The following is a 25,432-nucleotide window of genomic DNA, read 5'->3' on the forward strand; positions in this document are numbered from 1 at the left end:
ACTAAGGTGTTCCAGAATCCAGGCTCACTGCTCTACTACACCACCTAGCTGCCTGAAGAAGGTGGCACCTGAGATGGACCTTGAATGAAGAGAAGCATTTCAACAGGTACATGTAAAGGTCATGGTGGATGGTATGTGTGAATGGAAAATGCCGGGATAAGATGGAGGAGCAACTATAGTAATACAGTTTGGCTTCCACTATGATGAAGGGTAATAGAGTGAAATTAGGCTGGAAATGCTGAGTTGGAGTCAAATTATGAAAGCACCACCTAATGAGTCTGTATTTTTCCTCCAATGGACCAATTGCCAATGAAGTGTTTTTGAGCAATGGAGTAAATACAGTCAGGAAGAATTATGCGTTAGAATGTTTTGGCAGATATGTAAAAAGAAACTGGAGAAGGGAGAGACTAGAAGCAGAAGGAAGGCTATTCACTGTAGGGAAGAGGTAAAAAAAAATCTGAACTAGGGTCATGGAGAGATGCCTGACTAGGAGGGGAAGGGGAGCAAGAGGCACTGTGGAGGGAAAATCAGCAGGAGCCACCAACTTGCTGATGGGACAGCAGGGTAAAGATGTCCAGTAGGTAGTTGGAGATGTAGAATTGTAGCTCAAAGGAGACATCAGTTCTGGATGAATAGTCTTGGAAGCCATGTAAAAACTGATAATTGAAGCTATGAAAGTGGACATCACCAAGGGAAAGCCTTAGGCAGAAAATAGGGCTGAGAACTAAGCTTGGGACCTCACTTTGAACACACTGGAGGAGGGAAATGAAGCCGTGAAAGAGACCTAGGAGTAGTCAGTCAGGTAGGAGAACCAAGTAATTTTTCAAAAAAGGAATCATATTTGAAGATCCTAAAGAGGAAAGCATCCCTGGGAGATGACGTTCCACACCATCAAAAGCTGCGGAAAAGGCAAGGGCAATTCTCACTGGAGTGGTCACAGGTAGAAGCCAAATTACAGAAGAGCAAAGAGTGAGTGAATGGGGAGGAAATGAATCGTAGATGAGTCTTGGTAGGAATTTAGCAGAGAAAGGAAGAAAAAGTCCTGAGCAGTAACTTCAAGTGATAGTGGTGTCAAAAGAAGTTTTTTGATGATCCTGAGGATCTGAATATATTTGTAGCCCAGTGGAGGGAAAGGTTAGAGGAAGAGGAAGAGGGAATGATAAATGTGGCAAGGGGCATAATAAGAGGCAGAAGGGAAAGGAATCAAGGTCAGAAAAAGACATGAAAAAATAAGGATGAAGCAGCTTGGTGCATAGAGCACTGGACTTGGAGTCAGGAAGGCTCATCTTCCTGAGTTCAAATCCTGCCTCAGACACTTATTAGGTTTGTGACCTTGGGCAAATCACTTAACCCTGTTTGCCTCAGTTTCCTCATCTGTAAAATGAGCTGGAGAAAGAAATGGCAAACCACTCAAGTGGTTTGTTGATCCAAATGAGGTCACAGAGTCAGACACAACTGAACAGTTACTTCTAACAGTTTCCTCCTAGGAAGCTAGGTGGTGCAGAGCTGGTGTTCATATACGGCCTTAGACCCTGCGCAAATCACTTAACCCTGTTTGTCTCAGTTTTCTCATCTGTAAAATGAGCTGGAGAAGGAAATGGCAAACCTCTGCATTATTCGTGCTAAGAAAGCCCCAAATGGGGTCACAAAGAGTCAGACAACTGAAATGACTGAACAACTCTAAGGTCATACCATTAACAGGGGACGTAAGCCATGTATTTGTAAGGCCCTCCCTCTAGCATTGCTTGGTCAAGTAGCCAGTTGACCTGGCAGTGGCGGATTGGATCCCCAGAAAGGTGGCTGCTTCTAGCACTGGTTCATGAGCCTCCACTGGTGTGTTTCCTCTTAATCAACCAATATTCTCAGCTCTTTAGCAAATGGCATAGCAGGAACAGTACATTTCCCCATAATTCCAGGGCACAAAGCTTTCCCCCCAGTAACAGGGCACAGTCTTCCCCCAATATACACAGAGCCCATGGGAGGAGGAAGGTGCATGAGTTTAAAGTACAATGGTAGTCAGTCATACATGTAGGGATCACAAATGGCTAAAGCAACTCACCCCTGAACAACAGACCCTCTATGCCCTTTCTTCAGAGGGTCCTCCTGTCTAATGGTTTCCTTTGGCATATGAACTATGCAGTGGCTGCTGGCTAGCTTGTCTTGCTATTGGATGGTGACTAGTTGCATGAGGCCTAGTTGGCTAATTTGCTGCTGAGCTGCTGTTACCGGACAGTTCTGAGCAGGTTGCTTTTGCCTGCCCAGAGGCAAACAGTGGACAGTGGCTGCTGGGATCTTCTCGGAGTGAAGTGTTTCTGCTAAGGCAGGTAGATGAGGACTTCTTGGATCTGCTCTTTGTGAGCATCTGATGTCTTTTTCCACCTTCAGCCACTTGCTTGTCTTCTTTAGCTAGGGTGCCTAAGGTAGGACAGTGACCCTTAGACCTCTGGATCTCCAGAGGCCTTTCCCTTTAAGTCCATGTAGGAGATGGGATCGTCCCTTCCTAGCTCACAAGCTGCTTTTTTTTCCCCCCTTCAAAAGCCACTCCTTCCTGTCCTAGGATGATCAGTTTCAATTGAGTCAATTTTATGTCCCAAATTCCTTTGGGAATCTTATGGGACCAAGGTATCCCAGGCAGTCTATGCTCCAGAGCAAGGGTGGAGGCCACTGGTGGCCCTCTAGGTCCTCAGGTGCTGCCCAAGTCAAAGGTTCTCCACCCCCGCCCTAGAGGCTAGTTCATGTCTCTTTGACCTCTTCAAATGTAATCTACTGTTTAAGCCTTAGACCCTTTTTAGGATGGGTCCTGAAGCTTTTTGTTGTTCAGTCCTGAGCAACTTTCCATGACCCTGTTTGGAGTTTCTTTGGCAGAGATACTGGAGAGGTTTGCCATTTCCTTCACTAGCTCATTTTACAGATGAGGAAACTGAGGCAAACAGGGTTAAGTGACTTAGCCAGGGTCACAGAGCTAGTAAGAGTTTGCAGCCAGATTTGAACTCAGGAAGATGAGTCTCCTTGGTTTGAAGCCTTGCTACCTAGCTGCCCTGGGTCCTGAAGACCTGAGTTCAATTTGATCTCTGAAACTAATTGTGTGTGTGTGTATTTGTGACCCAAAAAAAAATCACTTCACCTCAGTTTCCTCAAGTGTAAAATGGGGATCATAACAGCACCTACCTCCCAGGGTTGCTGTGAGCATCAAATGAGATCATATTGGGAAAGTACTTAGCACAGTGCCTGGCACATAGTAGGTGCTATATAAATGGTAGGTAGGCAGCCAGGTGGTAGAGTGGATAGAGCACTGGGCTCGAAACCAAGAGGACTCATCTTCCTGAGTTCAAATCTGGCTGCAAACTCTTATTAGCTGTGTGACCCTGGGTAAGTCACTTAACCCTGTTTGCCTCAGTTTCCTCATCTGTAAAATGAGCTGGAGAAGGAAATGGCAAACCACTCCAGTATCTCTGCCAAGGAAACCCCAAATGAGATCGCAGAGTGTTGGATAGGACCGAAACTAATCAACAACAAAAGAACAAGGAAGATCTCTTAGAGAAAGTATCATTTGATTTGGAAATTAAGGGTAGGAATTGGACCAGTAGAATTTGGGAAGTGGAAGGAAGACTCTAGGGATGGAGCAGAAGCAGAGAATTAGGAAACAACATTCCAATCTCTTATCTCCATGCATTTGCCCCATGCCCGTCATCTCCACTCTTTGCATTCCTCACCTTCCTTCGAGGCTCAGCTCAGGTACCACCCCTTCCTGTCCTAATACTCCCCACCTGATAACATTCTCTTTCCTTCCTCAAATTCTCTTGCTTTTACCTATAGGTATATACATGTATACACTTTCAGCTGAGAACCTTGCTTCTTGCTTTACTGAGAAAATTGAAACTCTTTTATACCATTTCTCCCCTCTCATCTACTTCCCCTCTCCCTCCCCCCAAGTGGCACTTTTTCTTATCAAGGCCAACCCTTGAACAGAACAAGGTTATCCTAGATCCCAACCCTTGTGATCTTCTCTAACAGTTTACAACCTTAATCATCCTTTCTCTCTACTCTTGACCTCTCCTAATCTAGTGGTTCCTTCCCTACTTCCTTCAAGAATGCTCAAGTCTTCCTCATCTTTAAAGAGCCACCACTAAAGTCTATGTCTATGATATAATGTAATATGATGTAATATTATAACAAAATACAATATAACAACATCACGTCATGTGTCATGTTATGTTATGTTATATTATGTTATAGTTATGTTATTGTATTATATTACTAAACTATTATTCTTAACTCCCATTTTTCAGCCAAACTCCTATGAAAAGCTCTCTATGCTCATAGCCTTTATTTCCCTCACTCACTCTTTGCAATTAGACTTCTAATCTCATCACTCAGCTGAAATGGCTCTCTCAATCTCTCTCTCTCTCTCTCTCTCTCTCTCTCTCTCTCTCTCTCTCTCTCTCTCTCTCTCTCTCTCTCTCTCTCTCTCTCTCTCTCTCTCTCCCTCTCTCTCCCTCTCTTTGTGTGAGGCAATCGGGGTTAAGTGACTTTACCCAGGGTCACACAGCTAGTAAGTGTCAAGTGTCTGAGCCTGGATTTGAACTCAGGTCCTCCTGACTCCAAGGCCAGAGCTCTATCTACTGTGCCACCTAGCTCCACCCTCAATCTCTTAATTGCCAAATCTGATGCTCTTTTCTAAATCCTTTTATTTCCTGACCTCTCTACTACATTTGATACTGTTGACCACTTTCTCCTCCTAGATCCTCTTTCCTTTCTGGGTTTTCATGACGCTATTCTCTCTTGCTTCTCCTCCTGACTGCTTAATGTTCCTTCTCATTATCTATATCATGCCCCTTGTAAGTGTTCCCCAAGGCTCTGATGTGGCTCTTTTCTTTATATGCTCTTTTTCTCTCGGTGATCACATCAGCTTTAATTTTCATCCATACATATGAATCATACATTTATATATCTAGCCCCAAGCTTTCCACTGAATTTCATTCCATCATGAAATATCTACAGGACATTTTAAATTGGATGTCTTGGAGACATCTGAAACTCAACATCCCTGAAATAGAGCTCATTATACTCATTATCTTTCCCTCCAAATCTACCTCTCTTCCAAATTTCCCTATTTCTGTCCAAGGTACCACCATTATTCCAGTCTTCTGGCTTTATAACCTTAGCTTTTATCCTCAATTCCTTTTATCTTGAATATCCTCTCCCTCATTCCATGATCTAGTCAAGTACCAAATTGTGTCATTTCTATCTTGTATCTGACCCTTTCTCTCTTTTTAGTTCGGGCACTCAGCATCTCTTACTTAGCTTATTGCAATGGTCTCCCTGCCTCAAACCGCACCCTATTCCAAATGGCTGCCAAAGTGATTTCTCTTTTTTTTTTTTAAGCTAGGCAATGGGGTTAAGTGACTTGCCCATGGTCACACAGCTAGTGAGTGTTATGTGTCTGAGGATGAATTTGAACTCAGGTCCTCCTGACTCCAGGACCAGTGCTCTATCCACTGTGCCACCTAGCCACCCCAAAAGTGATTTTTCTTAAGCACTGATGTATCCATGTCATTCCTCTTCTCAATAGCATCCAGTGGCTATTACCTCTAGGATAAAATAAAACTCCTAAGTATGGCTTTTAGAATTCCTCCCAATTTGGCCCCAATTGTGTGTGTATACACACACACACACACACACACACACACACACACTGTACTCTGCAATCTATCCAAACTGGCCTTTTCCAAACAAGCATTAATTAAGCCGCTACCCTGAGCCAGGCACTATGCTAAGTGCTTTACAAAATTTATCCCGTTTGATCCTCCTGGCAACCCTGTGAGGTAGGCAGTTCCATTATTTTGCCCATTTTACAGTTTAGGAAACTGAGGCAAAGGTTTAAGTGATTTGTTCAGGTTAACATAGCAGTACATGTCCTATCTGTATTCTTTTGGTCTGGTTACCTTGTTGTGCCTGTTACAGTAAAAGCCTAGATGAAACTCTTCAGAACTTATAAAGGCTACAGTCTAACTGTTCTATTCTTCTCTGACTCTTAATCCTTTTCATAACTCCTTAAAATGGATATTCCTCCATTTTCTATCATTGATTCTCTTCTTTGTCTTCTTTTTTTTTTTCTATTCTTTCCTTACAAACTCCTCGGTTTGACATTTTAAGCCTTTCACAATCTGGCACCTACTTTGACACAGTAATATTTCACGCTTGTACTGGGCTGCACCTAACTCATATTACTCCCTTGGTAGTTTATGTTTGATATTAAAATGGGACGATACCCTTGTAGGGCATTCAACAGTCAACAGAAGGATTTTTTGCTTAGCCATAGAAGGAGAAGGAAGCACTGAAGAGACTCCGACTTGATTCAGCTGGGTAAAGCTTTTTTGCCCGAGTTGTCCATCATACTCCACTAGCCAAGAACCAGAGAGCTCCTTGAGCTGCTTGTACTTGGCAAAGATACCAATTAAGACAATCAATAGCTTCAGCAAAGCTTCAGGCTACAAAATAAACCTTCAAAAATCAACTGCATTTTTAGATAATAATAACAAAATCCAAGAGGCAGTAAAAGAAAGCAAAATTCCATTCCAAAAAACTACAAAGCTCATAAATAATTAAGACTTTTTACTTCTGTGTTGGTCTTGTCCCCAAGGAATTTCTCCACCCCACCTCCCTTGCAGGGGAAAGCATTTAGGATCAACAGAAAGTTGACGCCTAACCTTCCAGTGGAGATGTTCCCATTAGACTTACCTAATCACCTTTGCTCTTACAGGAACCTGGTTGAAGTACTGTTGGTTAGGGGAAAATACATGGAGTCGTTAGACAGTCAACTCCTTCCCCCCTGGTAGGCTTGTCTTTCCTTTGGGGCTATATATTAATAATAGCTAGCATTTATATAGCACTTATTATTATGCCAGGTACTGTGCTAAGCACTTTAGGAAAACTAACTCATTTGATCAAAAATATATTTGTATAGAGTCAATTACAAAGTGCTCTTAAAGAAATAAAGAACAACTTTAGTAGTCAGGAATACTCAGCCAATATAATAATAATGATACTACTAAACTTAATTTGCACCTTTAATGCTATACCAATCAAATTATCAAAGGGATACTTTACGGAACTCAATATATAAAACAAAATTCATTCAGAAAAAAAAGATCTAAAATATCAAGGAAAATTACTGACAAGAAGTAGAGATGAAGGGGGAATAGTACATTCGGAACCCAAACTATATTATAAAGCACCAGTCATTAAAACCACCTGGTACTGCCTAAAAAATAGAGTGTATGGATGGAATAGACTGAATAAGGGAGAATGGGGGGGGTAAATGGATTCAACAACCCCTATTGTTCAGTAGATCAGAAAATGAATTATTTTGGGAAAGAATTCCCTGTTGGGGGTGGAGAGGGAACCTGCTGGGAAAACTAGAAAGAAATCTAGGGGCAGCTAGGTGGTGCAGTGGATAAAGCTCTGGCCTTGGAATCAGGAGGACCTGTGTTCCAATCCTTCCTCAGACACTTGACACTTACTAGCTATGTGACCCTGGGCAAGTCACTTAACCCCCATTGCCTCACCAAAAAAATAAAAATAAAAAATTTGGGGGGCAGCTAGATGGAGCAGTAGATAGAGCACCGGCCCTGAAGTCAGGAGTACCTGAGTTCAAATCTGGTCTCAGACAAAACACTTGACACTTACTAGCTGTGTGACTCTGGGCAAGTCAACTTAACCCCAAATGCCTCAAAAAAAAAAAAAAAAAGAAAGAAAGAAAGAAAGAAAGAAAGAAAGAAATCTAGAAGAAATTAGATTTATATCAATACCTTATTCCATTTCCACAAAATATTCTTTTTAAAAAAATATATTTAATTCCCCCCCAATTACATGTAAAAACAATTCTTAACATTCGTTTTAAAAAATTTTGAATTCCAAATTGTCTCCCTCACCTAGTTATATGTGTGCAATCATGCAAAACATACTTCCATACTAGTCATATTGTAAAAGAAGACAAAGACCACCAAGAAAAAAAGAAAACATAAAAAAAAATTAATCCAGACTCCATCAGTTCTTTCTTTGGATGTGGATAGCAATTGATCACGAGTTCTTTGGAATTGTCTTGATTCATTGTATTGCTGAAGATAGCTAAGTCATTCACAGTTGATCATCATATAATGTTGCTGTTACTGTGTATAATATTCTCCTGGTTCTGCTCACTTAACTTTGCATCAGTTTGTGTAAGTCTTTCCAGTTTTTTTTTTAAATTATCCTGCTCATCATTTCATATAGCGCAATAGTATATCATTTCAGTCATATACCACAGCATACTCAGCCATTTCCCAATTGATGGGCATTTCCTCAATTTCCAATTCTTTGCCACCAATACACATATATATATATATATATGTATGTATGTATGTATTCTAAATAGATGCATGACTTTCGTGTTCAAGATCACATTACAAAAAAAAATTAGAAGAGAAACATCCTTTACATCTCAGAGCTATCGGCAAATAAGGGAAAAAGGGAAGAAGTCCAATGGGGGAAAAAATCTTTCTATCAAATGTTTCTGATAATGGTGTGGTATCCAAGACATATAAAAACTAACATTTGTGTACATACATTTATGTATACATATATGTATGTCAAACATATTTTTATATATCTATAGATATATAAATCTGTAGATTTATAGATTTATATTTCTGTAGATTTACATATTCTTATACATTTATATAATATATATATTCTTATAGATTTATGTGTCTGTAGATATATAAATCTGTAGATAGATATATACATACACACATACATACTGAAAGCTATTCCCCAATAGATAAATTGTTGAAGGATATAAACAAACAGATCTCAAAAGAAAAATTAAAAATTATTCACTGTGAATCATTTCTTGTTGTTATTCATCCCTCGTTCTGGAAGAGCATCTATGACAACAGGAGAGTGATATGCTGACTTGCAAGTGAATTGGATTTGAGTGAGGCAGAGCTGTGCAAAGTCATCAGCCTCACTCTCTGCTCCAGAGTTATCAGAGTCCAGTGGCAAGACATAAGGTCAAGATGACTGGCGATAGCCTCTGAATCATTAATAATAAGAGAAATGTACATCAAAACAAGCCTTCGGTTTTATCTCACACCTTCTAAATTGGCTAAGATGACAAAAGATAGGAATGGTCAATGTTGGAGGGATAATGGGAAGATAGGCATTGTTGATGGAGCTATGACTCAGTACAACCATTTTGGAAAGCATTTTGGAATTATGCATATAAAGTGACTAAAATATCTATACTCTTTGACCTAGACATTCTATTGCTAGGCTTACACATTCCAAGGAGTCTATTGATAAGTAGAAAATTCCTATATACACCAAAATATTTATAGCAACACCTTTTGTGGCATCAAAGAATTGGAAACAAAATTAGACGTTCATCAGTTGAGTGATGGCTAAACAAATTGTATGTGGATGCAATGCAGTAGTACTGTGCTATGAAAATTGATGAATGGTAAATTTACAGAAGCATAGGAAGATCAACATGAACGGATGCAGAGTGGAGAGCCAAGAAAACAATATACACAATGAATATAACAAACAGAGAGAACTGAAAAAAAAATGAGTGATGTGAAATTAAAAAGAACAAGCATGGCTCAAAGAAAAGATGTAAGAAGAAAGCACTTACCCCTTGCTTTTGCCGAGGTGGGATGTCCACAAGTGTTATCCATCAGACGTATTTTCACACTTTTCCCAGGTATTAATTAATTGTGCTGGGTTTCTTTTTTTTTGTTCTATTCTTTTTTTTTTTAATCTCTGAAAAAATTCAGTGTTACATAGGATGGCTCTCTGAGAGGAGGGAGAAACCATGGCAATAAAAAAAATACACAAATTAAAATTGACTTAATTCCCCTCTCCCCCAGTAATTCTTTCCCTATTCACACACAAATATGGCTCCCTCAAAGCTGGAAGGAGGCCTTCTTTTAGCAGGTCTCCCCAGAGGCAATTAGATCATGACCATTAGCAATACAATGGCACCTGAGTCTTATTCTTTCTTTTCTACTGTGGAAGGGGTAGAATCACTTTCAATTCCCCCAAATTCAACTTCTCTTGTGTGCTCTGAAGGTAAACTTTCTTCCGAGGATATCTCTACTAGAACTTAAAGAATACTTAAATTGTCAGACTAGAAAGCCCAGGGACAATATAGCTGGTAGGTCTAAAAGACTGTTTGTTCCATTTATCTTCATGGTAGCGGTCTTAAGAACCTCTAGCATATTAACATTGGTATTTCTTTGCTGAAGGGTTAGTCTCTAATCTCCCAGAAGCAGGAGGTACCTCACAGTAAGCAATTACCATCTCTACTTTTTTTTTTTTTGGAGGCAATTGGGGTTAAGTGACTTGCCCAGGATCACACAGCTAGTAAGTGTCTGAGGCCACATTTGAATTCAGGTCATCCTAATTCCAGGGCCCTCACCACCTACCTCTCCAGAAACCAACATCTCTAGAGGCAGCGCCAGAAAAGAAATACAAGAAACATGATGGCCAGTGCAGAGGAAGGCTTACCTTACTCTATATGGCTCATCCCCCACTTTAACAAAATCACTCCATTCCAATCCTGTAAGACTGCTGAACTTAATGAGTGGGACTGACTCAGGTAGTATATATTGATATTGGAATGAAACAAGCCTCTGGGAGATCCTTCAACAATTAACAAAAGGATATTTACTTAGCCAGAGCCAGAGAAGGATGCACTGAGGTCACCCTGAGTTGATTGAACTAAGTAAAACTCTTGCCTGAGTTGCCAATCATGGTTTATTAGCTAAGCATTAAAGAGTAACTGGAGTTCTTAGCAGCTGTTTTGTATTTGAGTGACCAGGAAGTGATGGCAATGGTCTTTAGGCTTCCTGAGCCAATCAGGTCTTAATTGATTATCAGGTTAATGTAATTTTTAAATTAATTTTTTAAATTATCAAACGTTTGGTTTGGCTTTAGTAACTGTGAAGGAAAATTATCAGGTTAATACAATTTAAAAATTATTATTAATTTTAAATTATCAAACATTTGGTCTGGCTTTAGTACCTTTGAAGGAAAAACTAACCTAACTTACATGGGGGACCTGAGTTAGGCTGTTGCACCCAAGGCACCTAGAATTCTCTCCCTCCTCACTTCTGTTCCCTAGAATTCCTTCTCTTAGGATGCTCATCATTTGGGGAATGGCTGAACAAGTTGTGGTATATGAATGTAATGGAATACTATTGTGTTGTAAGAAATGATGAACAGGTTGACTTCAGAAAAATGTGGAATGAGTGCAGTAGGATGCTGAGTGAAGTGAGCAGAATCAGGAGAACGTTATACACGGTAATATTCACATTGTGCAATGACTAATATTGATAGACTTAACCCTTCTCAGCAATACAAGGATCTCCGACATCTCCAAAGGCCTCGTGATGGAAAATGCTATCCACATCCAAAGAAAGAACTATGGAGTTTGAATGCAGATCAAAGCATACTATTTGCTGTTTTTTTCCTTCTGTTGTGTTTTGTTTCCTCTTTCTAGTAGTTCCTCCTATTGGTTCTAATTCTTACTTACAACATCATTAATGAGAAAATATGTTTAATAGGAATGTATATGTATAGCCTATATCAGATTTCGTGCCATCTTGGGGAGGGAGGTGGGGAGGGAGGGGGAGAAAAATTTAAAACTCAAAAGCTTATGGAAGTGATTGTTGATAAATCAAAATAAGTTAATTTAAAAAAAGAAAGAAACATGAGTTCTAAAAGAAAACAAAAGAAAGAGAAAAAAGAAACCTGAGTTCTAATCCAGTCTTAGAAACTTACTAGCTAGATGACCCTGGGCAAGTCACTTAACTTCTGCCTCAGTTTCTTCAACTGGAAAATAGGGATAATAATAGTAGCTGTCTCCCAGAGCTGTGAGGATTAAATGAGATAATATTCAAAGGACTTTGTTGACCTTAAAGCACTATATAAATGCTAGCTGTTGGTTATTATCATGTGGTTCTAGAGGTCAGGGGAGAAGTCAAGACTGGAGATGATTATTTGGGCATTGTCATCTGCATAATGAATGTTGTTATTGTTGGGGAAGACAGTGTGGCAAGAAGCAGACAGAAGAAAAATAGAATAGGCTGGAACATTGACAAACACCAACATTAAGGGGCTGCAAAGGATGTAGCAAAAGAGGAGAACCAGAAGAACGTAGTGTCTCTGAGGCCAAAGAAAGAGGAAGTATTCAGAAAAAAGAGAATAGTCAACAATATGAAATGCTGTAGGAAGCAAAGGCAGTGAGGTACCATGAAAAGAAGACCTGAGGTGATACCCCAGCTCTTCTCTGTGTGACTTAAAGCAACATCCTTGTCCTGTCTGTGCCTCGGTTTCTTTATCTGTAAAATGAAGATTGGACTAATCAATTAATCAATAAACATTTATTAAGCTCCTACTATGTATCAGGCACTCTGCTCAGTGATAGGGGTAGAAAAAGAAGCAAAAGAGGGTCCTGCCCTCAAGGAACTTACAATCTAAGGAGAAGACAGTGTACAAATAAATATATGCAAAGCAACCTATATAAAAGATAAATAGGAAATACTTAACCAAGGGAAGGTACTGGAAGTAAATGATTGGGAAAGGCTTCCTGTAGAAGGTGGAGTTTTATTTGAGACTTAAAGGAAGCCAGGGAAGCTGGTAAGGGGAGAGGAAGAGGGAAAATGCCTGAGAAAATGCCTAGAGCAGAGACATTGTCTCCTTCATGGAACAGCCAGGAGGCCCATGTCGGTGGAGTGAAGAGTATGAGGTGGGGAGTCAAGTGTAAGGAGACTTGAAAGGTAGGGGGGGGCTAGGTTATGAAAGGCTTTGAATGCCAAACACAGCATTGTATTTGTAGATGAAATCGACGGCCTTGGTGACAAGTTGGATATGGAAGGTTGTTCAGTCATGTGCAACGTTTTGTGACCCCATTATGGGTTTTCTTAGCAGAGATACTAAATTGGTTTGTAATTTCCTTCTCCAGCTCATTTTGCAGATGAGGAAACTGAGGCCAACAGGGTTAAGTGACTTGTCCAAGGTCGCAGTCAGTAAGTGTCTAAGGCTGGATTTGCACTCAGGAAGATGTCTTCCTGACTCCAGGCCCAACCCTCTATCCAAGAAAGAGTAAAGAGTCATCCTGGACTAGATCGTGAGCCTAAAGAACTGGGAGGATGGTGTTGTCCTCTATAGGAAGAGGGGAAGTAGGGAATGCAGCCAGGTGGTGCAGTAAATAGAGCACTGGGCTTGGAATCAGTAAGATTCATCTTTGTGAGTTCAAATCTGGCCTCAGATGCTACCTATGTGACCCTGGGCATTGTTGGACAGTTATGGGTTAGGCCAGCTAGCCTCTGCTCTTCCATCTGTAAGATTCTCCATTTCTATAGAACCTGTTCTCTCAAAAGTTAACACGGATTGTCTTCATCACCAGTTTCCTGTCGCCTCAGTTTCCTCATCTGTAAAATGAGCTGGAGAAGGAAATGGTAAACCACTTTGGTATCCTTGTCAAGAAAATCCGTGATGGGGTCACAAAGAATCAGACAGGACTGAAAATGATTGAAGGGGAGGGGAGAGATAATGAGTTATATTTTGGACATATTGAGTTCAAGATGTCTACTGGACATCTAATTTGAGATGTCTGAAAGGCAACTGGAGATGGGAGACTAGAGGTCTGCAGAGAGGATAGGGCAGGATAGGTATGTTTGATAATAACGTAGAGAGATTATAAATTAGTTATTTTAAATTATTTATTTGTAGCTATTATAAATAGCAATTCTTTCTGTTTTGGCCAGAAACCTTGAGGGTCTTTCCCTCCCAGAATGATATTTTTTTTAATTAGGTAAGAGGCCATTTTTTGCCTCATTTCTTACCTACCCTTAATCACTGAATGGGGGTTGCCTCAGACAAACTGAGACCTGGGAAAGACCTTAGCTTAAAAAAGCCTAGGTCTTGCACTGCATCAGGGAACATCTCCGGTCATCCTGATCTATAGCTTGCCACCGCACCCAGATGGCTCTGGAGGAACGAGTGAGGCCTACGACTTTGTACAGCTCTGCCTCACTTAAATCCAGTTCATTTGCAAGTCTTGACATCTCCTTCCTCATGTCGCCGTCCTCTTTGAGAACGAAGGCAAACAGCAGCAACAGAAACAATTAAATCCATGGGAGATGAAGAGATTACCAAGTGAAGGAATAGAAGGAAAAGAGAAGAGGGCCCAGGACAGGGCCCTGAGGGCCACCTCGGTTAGATGAGCTCTAAGGGCCTTTCAGGTCTGCAACGAATGTTCCGATGGTGATGAAGAGAATCCGTGCTAACTTCTGAGAGAACAGGTTCTGTAGAGTAGTGGGGAATGGAGAAATCTTAGAGATGGAAGAGCAGAGGCTAGCTGGCCTAACCCATAACTGTCCAACAATGCCTTGAATCACATCCGCCCCCCAGCGCTCATCTCTTGTCTTTTTTTTTTTTTTGCATTTTTTTGGTGAGGCAATCGGGGTTAAGTGACTTGCCCAGGGTCACACAGCTAGTTAAGTGTCAAGTGTTTGAGGTCACATTTGAACTCAGGTCCTCCTAATTCCAAGACTGGAGCTCTATCCACTACGCCACCTAGCTGCCCTTTCGTGTTTCGTTCTCCAAGAGGACCATGACATCAGCAAGGAGATGTCATGACTTTCAAGTAAATTGGATTTAAGTGAGGCAGGGCTGTGGAAGGTCGCCAGCCTCACTCTCTCCTCCGGAGCCATCTGGATCCAAGGGTAAGACAGAGATCAGGATGACTGGAGATGGCCCCTCTGCAGCGGGAGACTTTGGCCTTTCTGAATTAAGGTCTTTCCCAGGCCTGTGTTCACCTAATCTCTGTTTGAAAGACTCCCCATGATGGGGAATTTGCTATCTCTTGAGAAGCTGTTCATTCCTCTTTGGAATAGCTGTTATTGATAGGAATTTTTCAATGCTGCTGCTGCTAATAATCATAATCATAATAATGGCAAGTAAGCGGCACAGCAGACAGAACAGTGTCTGAAGCAAGGAAACTTGAGTTCAAATCTGACCTCAGATCCTTACTAGCTGTGAAACCTTGGGCAAGTCACTTAACCTCTTTGCCTCAGTTTCCTTTTTAGCAAAATGGGGATAATAACATCACCTACCTCCCTACTTTCCTCTCCCTCTCAGGGTTGCAGTGAAGCGCTTAGTGCAATGGCTGATGCATAGCAGGTTCTGTATAAATGCTAACTATTATGATTATTATATTCTCCCACCCCACCCCCAAGTCTTCTGATTTTCCTGCTAAAGTCCAAAAAGTCAACAAGCACTTACTTTTAATTTACAGTTAATTTTAATTTAATTTAATTTGCAATTAATTTTAATTTACAATTAAGCACTTACTATGTACCAGGTACTGGGCGTGCCTGGTGTTTAATCATTACATATTCTTCTGTCTTTTCATCGCGCTGGTCATTCTCTCTTTTTTTTTTTTTTGCTTTGTTTTTTGGTAAGGCAGTCGGAGTTAAGTGACTTGCCCAGGGTCACACAGCTAGTAAGTGTCAAGTGCCTGAGGCCAGATTTGAACTCAGGTTCTTCTGACTCCAAGGCTGGAACTTTATCCACTGTGCCGCCTAGCTGCCCCCATCTTTGGGATACATTCCAGTTTCTCTAAGACAGAATACAAAGGATTGTGGATAGAGTAGGTAGCAGGGAAGTGTAGATATTGAGTATAAACTTTTTCTAGAATTTAAATGTAATGAATCACGGAGAAAGGGGACAGTGAGAGTAGGGTTATGGGAAGGGTTGTTTTTATTTCTGTCTTTTACAGCACCTAGCTAATATAGGGCCTTGGGTATCCTGTGAATATTTATTAATTAATAGACAATTAATAAATACTTGTTGATTGACTGATTTAATTGACTTGGGGGTTCCACCTTGATGACACCACCCCTCCTCCCCCATATGTGCTGACCCCTTGTGGTACTAGACTAAATTGCAACCTAGCCCTCTAGTAACTGTCTCCACAATTGAGTCTGAAACCTCTAAGATGCCAAATTGATGTCCTCATTCTAATGTGTGTACTGAGGCCATGATTTCCTGGACATTTTGGTGAACCATAGGGGAAACTGAGGCCTGGGTGGAGGGAGCAGGCATGGAGCCAGTTGAGGGATCTCAGGAGGGAACACTTGGGATTTCCAACAACTGAAGCCTATACCTTGGCTCCCTCCCTTCAGGTAGGCCTACACTTTGTCCTCATGCTACAGAAGGAGAAAAAGTTATAAAAGACAGGAGTCTCTGAATCCTCAGCTAAACCTCCAGGCCCCCCACTCCTTCTGACCAGAGGAGGAAGGAGTGCATGAAGAGGCTGCAGGATCCCAGACTGGTCCTGTTCCTTCCTTCCTCTCCTTCCTCCCCCCATCCCCACCTCTCCCACAGCTTCAGTCTCCCCCACACAGGCTGGGGAAGGAGGGCAGGGGCGGGCAGAGAGGAGGAGTTGGGGATGGTGGGATCTGAGAGCCCCACAGTGCCAGGCGGCCAAAGAGAAAACGCCAACATTAGCTCAACCTCCCTGAAACCTTCTCCTTCAGATCCCCTCTTCAGTCATGTTGGGGACCCTAGGGTTTTGGATGCTTTTTCCTGCAGCTGTGCAGGGTAAGTGTCTAAGGGAATGGCTTGTTCAACTGCCTTTCTGGCTTTCAAGGTGGGTTATCCCAGAGACAAAAACTGGGGATGGGGGGGAGTGGTGGGGAGACAGTTGAGATAACTGTCCCATTGGCTCTTAGACAGAGTTGGGTGCAAGGCAAAGGGGGAGGGGGTCTTGTTTTAGACAGCTGCTGACTTTCTAGCTTTTCCACCCTGAGCCTGAGATGGGACATGAGTTTTCTCTCTGACCAGACTCCTGCCTGTCTGGGGTATAATCCCACCTTGTTCTCTCTCCTTCCTTCTTCCCTGCCCTTGCCTTGTCCTTAGCCCCACCAGGTCACCGGACTTGTGTTTTCTTTGAGGGACCTGGGGTACAGGGCAGCACAAGGGCTCTGGGCAAGCTACTAGATGCAGGGCCAGGGCCCCCCAGGGGTATCCGCTGCCTGTACAGCCACTGTTGCTTTGGAATATGGAACCTGACTCAGGATGGGGCTCAGCTGGAGATGCAGGGTGAGTGGCCAGGACCGGGAAGTAAGGGGGCAGATACATAAGGGGAGGAGAGGGCTGGAACAGAGACCAGACATGTGGAGGGCAAAGCTAGCTTCTCTGAGAATGATAGCACATCTGTAAGGGAAGAAAGGCCATTTCAGAGATTGAAGGGATAGCTCTAAAAAAACAGAGGGGAAACTAGGTCCTCCAAAAGTGGATTTTATCGCCTTCTGCCCCAATCAGGGTGCCGAGACAGTGATGAGCCGGGCTGTGAATCCCCCCGATGTGAGCCAGCCCGCCTTGCCCACCCAAGCCCTGGCTCCACTCTCTTCACATGCTCCTGTGGCACTGATCTCTGCAATGCTAATTACAGCCACCTGCCACCTCCAGGGATCTCAAGGACCCCCAACTCTCAGGGTCCCCAGTCTCCACCTGGTAATCACTATTCTGGAGCCCAAGTGTCTAGGCTGGAAGGCCAGGCTGGGGTTTGTGTGTGCAAGGCGTGGGAGAGTGGGGATTGGGTTGAAACTGGGAGGAGGGCCATGCCCAGTTTTCCCTGTGTCCGTAATCCTCCCGGGCCAAGCCTCCTACTCCCTCCTCCTGACCTTGGGATGTTTTTTACCCTGGTGACAAGAAGATAACAGGACAAATTCTATGGAAGCAACGGGAAGGGGATCAGGGACCCAGAGCAGGGGTTTCCAGAGTGCCCAGGATCCATGTCTTGGGGATAGTCTCAGTATTCCCCTCCAGCCCTGAATTTCTTCTTTATTTGTCCAGGGGACTCCTTTCTGGTGGTGGTGTCTCTGCTGGGGCTGTTTCTCCTTCTTATGCTGGGCAGCAGCATCTTGGGTACAGACTTGACCCCTGCCACCCCTCTCCCCCCCAATGCCCTTTGGGCACCCTTCTGATGCTTCTCTGTGTCACCCCCACACACAAACACCTCCCAGGTACTCTCTTGGGCCCTTTTTGCCAGCCTTCCTCTGCCATGACCATGTCCTCTCTAGCATGGAGCCACGTCCTCTGACCTTTCTCTGCCCCAGCTTCCCCTAGGTGTTAGTCCCTATCATCTCTCTGTCCTGGGTAACCCGCATGGTCCCTTCACTTACTGCCCATGGTCTTGGCCCCTTGACCTCCATTTCCTTCAACTCCATCCCATCACCTCTCAAGAACCCCGTACCTCCCAAACCCCTGGTCCTGTGCATGCTGGCCCCATACCTCCCAACCCTATGGCCCCCCACCACCTGTATCTCCAGCCCTTCGGCAGCGGAAGGCATTTAGGGCCTCTGGGGGCCAGGAACTAGAATCTGAGCCAGGCCGCAGTTGGAGCCAGGAGTTGCCGGAGCTGCAGGAATTATGCTTCTCTCAGGTCTCCCTTCTCCATGTCGTGTTGGGGAGAGGGCGGGTGGAGGATAAACATCCCAATGCCTCAATTCCACCAACTGGGTAGGGAGGACGCTGGGTCGTTCCTTTGCTGTGATAGATAGGATGATGAGGGCTGAGGGAGAGAAGGCGTGAAGAGGACAGAAGCCTGAAGAAAAGGTGGTGAATCCAGCCCGTTGCAACATCTTGTCCTCTTCTGCCCAGATCCTGCAAGAGGGAGGCCACACAGTGGTGTGGGCAGGACACCTACAGGGGGAGGCGGTGGCCATCAAGGCCTTCCCCCCTTGGGCAGCACCCCAATTTCAGGCAGAAAGGGCCCTCTACGAGCTGTCTGGCCTGCAGCATGACAACATAGTACGATTTATTGCCGCTGGCAGAGGGGGCCCCGGCCCTCAGCCCCCCGGTCCCCTGCTGGTTCTTCAGCTCTACCCCAAGGTAAGAGGAGGAAGGCCATCTGGGGCTCTCTTCTCCCATCCCTTCTTCCCTGTTCCTGTTCATTTCTCTCCTCTGGCCTTCTTCTTGTCCTGTGACTTTCCCCCTGCCCATTATTGTCCCTTTTCAGCAGTCTTGATGTCTCCCCTTAATTCCCTCTGTACTTCTCTATCCCTATGTCTACAGCTCTTTCTCTTTATGAATGGTCAGCTCTCTGATGATCTGTTAATCATTGCCTTCCTGTCTGATTTTCTATCTTTTTTTCTTCAGTCCCATACACTTTGTTGTTGGTCAGTCATTCATGTCCAACACTTTGTGAGCCCATGGACCATAGCATGCCAATAATGTCCATGGTTTTTCTTTCTTTGTCTTTCTTTTTTTTTTTTAACAGAAAGAGGAATGTTTTGCTATTTCCTTTTCCAGTGGCTCAAGGCAAACAGAGGTTAATTGACTTACCCAGAGTCACACTGCTAGAAAGTGTCTGAGCCCGGATTTGAACTCAGATCCTCCTGACTTCAGGGCCGGTGCTGTATCCACTGTGCCACCTAGCTGCCCCTTTATCTGTCCTTTTCTAATGATAATATTGTTATCCCTTCCACGTGGCAGCTTGCCCCATCGTGGTTTCTACATATTGTGGGTCTGCATAAGAAATTAAGTGGGAGTTTTGGGGGAGTTTTGTGGAAGCCAGAGACATGAGAAGGTCAGTAGACACAAAAAAGTTTAGAAACTCAGGAATGCATAAAATATATGTATAATATTGCATAATAGCAGCACCCCACAAAAAAAAGAAAGAAAAGATTCAGACTTTTCTAGTACGAAGGGCGGTTCAAAAACTTTTATGGGAAGGGGGGTGCTGCATGCTAGGTGCACCCCTCACCCCTGCAATGTGGGAAGGGATAACCATAATGATGTTTCCCAAAGTCTGTCTGTCTCCCTCCTCCCAAGGCTCACATGTTTTTCTCCTACTATGTGACCCTTCCTCTAGGGCTCCCTACGCCACTACTTGGCCCACCATACCTGTGACTGGCTCCACTCTATAAAGCTTGCACTCTCTCTGACTAGGGGCCTGGCCTTCCTTCATGAGGAATCCTGGAGAGATGGTGAGCCCTGGGGAAGATGGGATTCTGTCTCCTCTTGGGGATGGAAAGGAGGAATGAGCAATTGGAGGTTACGAAAAAGAGGGTGAGGGATAACCTTTGACTTCTAATCTCATCCTCAGGTCAATATAAACCAGGCATTGCCCATAGGGACCTGAGTAGCCACAATGTGCTTGTCCGGGATGATGGCTCTTGCGCCATTGGAGACCTGGGCCTTGCCTTGGCTCTTCCTGGCCTCACTCAGCCCCCTACCTGGCTCCCCACTCAACCCCGGGGCCCAGCCACCATCATGGAGGTGGGGACTTTGGGCAGGGGGGAGGAGGGAAGAGGAATGTCCCCAGTTTGATGGCAAAGGTCTTGATGGAAGTGATGGCATTGGGGGAAGTCATACTGCTGTGGAGACAAGTGGGGGGAGGTGTTCTTTAGGTAGCTGCATGGGGGAGAGGAAGATGAGGCTTTTGTTACTGTCCGATTGCTATGGTAATAGTGCAAGGCTCTCCTTCACCCAAGGCTGGAACTCAGCGGTACATGGCCCCAGAGATTCTGGACAAGACTCTGGACCTTCAGGACTGGGGGATGGCCCTTCGGCGGGCTGACATCTACTCTCTTTCACTGCTCTTGTGGGAGATGCTAAGTCGATGCCCTGACCTATGGCCTGGTGAGGGGCTGGAGCATCCCTGAATATACCCCACACACATCTCTCACCCGCAGACATACCTGTGCCTGCCAGGAACACCACCCACTCTTCTCCCCAACGTATTCCCACTGCTCTTGCCAAAAGCTCACCTTTATATAATATTGTACCCTGTGAGACAGGCCAAGCAGAGCTTATTATCTCCATTTCATAGAGAAGAAAATTTGAAGCTTAGAGAGGCTTGTCTGATATCATGATGGCTAGCAAGGGGAAAAGCTTGGACTAGAACCCAAGTCTTCTAACTTTAGTTCAGGTCCTCTTGTCTGAACACCACTTTCCTTGACCTTGATCCCCCCATCTTCAGAAGTCCTAACCTCTGCCCTGTTTGGGGGCTCCTCTCCTAAGCTATTCCTAAACTCTACCCCCCCCTTTCTTCTCCCACCCCTCACCCATCCTAAGGGAAGCCTCTTAGAGACTGACTCCTATTCCCCATGTGCCTGACCCCCAGACCACAGGCCCCCACCATTCCAGCTAGCCTACGAGGCAGAGCTGGGGAGCAGCCCCACCACCTGTGAGCTCTGGGCCCTTGCGGTGGCAGAAAGAAGGAGGCCTCACATTCCCCCGAGCTGGTACCGTACTACCATGGTGAGGGGCATAAAGACAAGGAGAGGAAAGGGAGGGAAGAGACGGCGTGTGTTGGGGTTGGGGAGGGGTGATGGTAGAGAGAGGGAGGGGCATGTCCCTAGAGAGGATTAGTTTCCACATTCTACCCAAACTTCCCAGTATAGACCTCCTTAAACCCAGCTAGGCCCATTATCTCTTATGACTCTCTGGCTCTGCTCCCTTTCCTTAGCTCTCTATTTCTCTTTCCTGCGACCATACAGGCCAATTCCCATTCCTGGGAATGTTCTTTGCTCTCCTCCTCTCCACCTGGCCCCATTCCCTTCAATTTCCATTCTTCTAAACCCTGCTGTTCATTTCCCTCCTTCAAGAAGGTCTCCCTATCACCCCTGCCAGCTCCACCCGAGCCTCATCCCTCCACTCCTGGCATGTAGAAGGAAGGTGCCCCTTTATGCCTCAGTTTCTCTTACTTGGGTTCTTGTCTCTGTCTCTCTGTTGGCTGCATTTGTGTCTGTCTGTGTCACGGCATAGCTGAAATAAGTGCTTGCCTATTCAGAGTGGTTTGAGTAATGGGAAATTTTCTCTCTCTACAAATATCTTCTAGTCATAGCTCCACCCTACTCATTTGGAATAGCCATAATATTAATGTCTATCAGATCCAGGGATGGGGAACCTGGGACCTCAAGACCACATGTGGTCCTCTAGGTCCTCAAGTGCAGCCTTTGATTGAATCCAAACTTCATAGAACAAATTCTCAAGGCTGAAGTTTCGTCACCCCTGCATTAGAAAATAGGGGAAGACCCCCATTAAAATATCCAAATTTTTTGGAAGGAGGGAAGGTCTTTTTCCCATTAACGCACCAGACTAGTTTAAGAAACAAATTTTCTGATACCTTAGAAGGGAGAAAGAGCTTGTTCTGGGGGAAGATAATTTTCGTTGCCCTGAAAGGGGTTTAGGTGACACGAGACAATGCCAAGAGCAGTGCTAATAATGATGATGACTCACATTCCTACAGCACTTTTTTCATACCTGATCCGCACAAGAGCCCTGTGAAGTAGATGTTTTGCAGAGGAGGAAACTGAGGTCGGACAGGCAAATTTCTACAAGGTGACAGAACCAGGACTTGAACCAGGGTCTTTGGACTCCAAGACTAGCATTCCACTCAGACTCTGAAAAGAAGGCCCCAGTTTCCTCATCTGTAAAATGGGGTGGTTGGATTAGGTAATTTCTAAGATAAAGTCTAGCTCTAAATTCCAGGAGCCCACGAGGGATAATAGAGAAGAAAGCTGAGGTGGGAGAAGCAGCAAAGACAACCTGCATCAGTGCTTAGGGGAGGAAGGGGTGGCCTAACTCTCTGGTCTTTCTCCCAGGAGCCTGGTGGGTTGCCTGAGCTTCTGGAGGATTGCTGGGATTCAGACCCTGAAGCTCGACTTACAGCTGAATGTGTACAGCACAGATTGGCTAGGCTGAGACACCCCCCCGAAACCCCCGACTCTGAAGAGGGCTCTTCCAGTGTCCTTCCTTCCTTCTGCCCCCAACCCTGTCCTGCAAACCCTGGGATAGCAAACCCACTCCCCTGGCAAGGGACCCCTTCGGACTCTAGCTGAGTATGTGCGACACCCCTTTACCAAAATACAGCAGCATCTCCATTTGCCCCTTACCAAGCATTGCCATGACTATGTAAATATGTAGATATGTAGTTCACATGTAATCTATGTACATATGCATGTACGTATCTACACCAAGCCACATGTAGAGCGACTGTACGACTGGTTGTTTATCCTCACAACCCTGCCCTTTCTACTCTATCTGCTCCTGGACTCTCTTATAGGTTTCCTGCTCTGTGACTGTCAGCAAATGAATCTGGAAGACAGTAGACTTTGGCAAAATAGCAGAGGAGGGGTGTGCAGATGGGGAAGGGGAGAAAAAAGGGCAAAGAATAGTCAGCAAAGGGATGTAAACAGGCTTATAACTTAATGAAAGACAATTTTCTCAATTCTTACATTTTTTTTGCCTTCCAGACACTTTTTTGACTTCTCTCTCTTACATCTCTGACATTGTGCTCACCTAGATTTTGTCTAATTTTTATCCATCCTGGTTAGGTCAGCCCCTCACCCAGTGAAGGAGGGGAGGTGCAGGTAGAGACAGAGTTACTGATGAATATCCATGAGTTAAACCACTTACTACAAAGAAATTCTACCAGCTCTAGTGTTGAGATTGGTACATTGGGTAGATAACCCGACTTCTGCTTTCTCAGAATTGTTGTTTATTGTTTGTCCTTCGGTTTCGAAGAGGAGGAGGATGTCCTGACTCGCAAGTGAATTGGATTTAAGTGAGGCAGAGCTGCGCAAAGTCATCAGCCTCACTCTCTCCTCCAGAGCCACGTGGGTTCAGGAGCAAGTTATAGATCAAGATGACTGGAGAAGGCCCCTTATGCAGTGGGAGAGCTTGACCTTTTTAAACTAAAGTCTTTCCCAGGTCTCAGTTTGTCTGAGGCAACACCCATTCAGTAGTTAAAGTCTAGGTAAGAATTAAGGCAAAAAAAAAAATCCTGCTGTCGAGACTGGTAAATAGGTGCATTTGTAAAAGGCCCTGCATCCCTCCCTTTGTCAACCTTAGTATAAAATAAAACCAAAAAGCCTCTAAGAGATGTGGGCCATCCAGACCCTGCATAGTGCCTGGATAGAGCCAGTTGCTTGATTTAAGAGTTACATGGAGTTTCATTTCCCCAAACGAGGACAATTCTGGGACCCAGAATGGCAGTAAGGCAGGGCACACATCTTTTACTCTTCTTAAATGAATCCATCCACCACTGTATGTTATCAATAAATCAAATGATTGTGAGGTTTTATCTCTGTTCCTTGAAATCCCAGACCAGATTAGCACACTACTATAATCTGTCTTCATGTTTCCTTTTGCTCATTCTTTTCTTTCCACTTTTTATTAGTAGGTATTTTGCAAGGCTCAGTCCTGGAAATTTTTATCCCTCTGGAAATGGCTTATTCATTTATATAGTGACTTCTTGTTGGGGTAGATGATTTCTAGCAGAGCATACACTCTCCTGGTTTCAAGGTTTCTGTTGCTATCACTTTCCCATTTTGTTTTTTCTTGTTTCCCCTACTAGCCTCTAAGCTCCCTCAAGGCAGGGATCTCATCTTTATCATTCTTATATACCCCTCCCTTTCCCACAGAGTCTCATCCATATTGAATATTTTAGTAATAAATGGTTTTGGAGCAATGATCAACTATGGCTACAAAGAACTGATGATACTACCCAACCTCTTGGCAGAAAGGTGATGGAATCAAGTTGCAGAAAGTGATACAGACATTTTTGGACCAAGGCCACAGTGGAGATTTGTTTTGCTTGATTCTAAATATTTGTTACAAGCGTTGGGTTTTTCTTTTTTTTTTTCTTTCTTTCTTTCTGTTTTCTTCTTCAGGGTACAGGGAGCGAGGGGGAGAAAAATGTTCATTGAGAAAATAAAATAATAAATATTTTTGGAATGTGTAGCATTCCCTTTACTTATGTTTAATGTGGGGGAAAATACACTGTCTGAGTCTTCATTTAGTGCAGTCTGCAATATCAAAGCATTTAATTGACCATAGTAAAACATAGCTAACAGGAAAACCTATGTGATAAAATCATTCTTAACTCCCTCTAAATAAATGGGAAGGAACTTCAAAAAGTCCTTGTACCAGTGGGGAAAAAGAACAAATTCTTTTGGCAGAGTGTGGTGGGGCCGCGAGCTCCAAGGACATTGGAGGGAGAATTGCCTTGTGTGGCTGCAGGAATATTTCTCTGGGGGCCTCCTCAGCTGCCACCTACTAAAGGGGTGTTCACTGAAACTCTACCCCCTTAGCTGTGGGCTGCTACAGCTCTGCCATGGAACAAAACTGGGCAGGAATGGCTTCCACCTCAGGCTTCTCAGCTGACATCTGCAGAAGCCTTGCCCCAGAATTTCAGTTCAGTGCTCTTCAGGGATCGTTAGAGCTCTTTGAAGGTCAGCCCACCAGGACCACATTCTGCTGTTGGGGCTGGGGTTGGACTCATCTTATTGCATGACTTGTCACAAGCTGGATGTCACCAAGAGAGGTCAATCAGGGAGGGGTCAATGGAGCAAGAGTTTTCCTTCCA

At 44.0% G+C, this 25,432-nt stretch overlaps 1 protein-coding gene across 1 annotated transcript; it reads left to right on the top strand.

Moving 5' to 3' along the window:
* Window positions 1–875: 875 nt before the first annotated feature.
* On the top strand, window positions 876–24,768 carry AMHR2 (anti-Mullerian hormone receptor type 2). Its single transcript, XM_078150209.1, is given in 14 exon segments — window positions 876–909; window positions 16,381–16,475; window positions 16,478–16,555; window positions 16,557–16,653; window positions 16,981–17,154; window positions 17,377–17,568; window positions 17,911–17,982; window positions 18,387–18,499; window positions 18,718–18,948; window positions 19,931–20,045; window positions 20,165–20,337; window positions 20,553–20,700; window positions 21,185–21,321; window positions 22,668–24,768. Coding segments are annotated over 14 exon segments (1,896 nt in total). The 3' UTR covers window positions 22,905–24,768.
* Window positions 24,769–25,432: the final 664 nt, after the last annotated feature.

Source organism: Phascolarctos cinereus, unplaced genomic scaffold (genome assembly GCF_003287225.1).
Source record: "Phascolarctos cinereus isolate Bilbo 61053 unplaced genomic scaffold, phaCin_HiC Scaffold_1;HRSCAF=81, whole genome shotgun sequence".
In the NCBI taxonomy this organism is placed as follows: Eukaryota; Metazoa; Chordata; class Mammalia; order Diprotodontia; family Phascolarctidae; genus Phascolarctos; species Phascolarctos cinereus.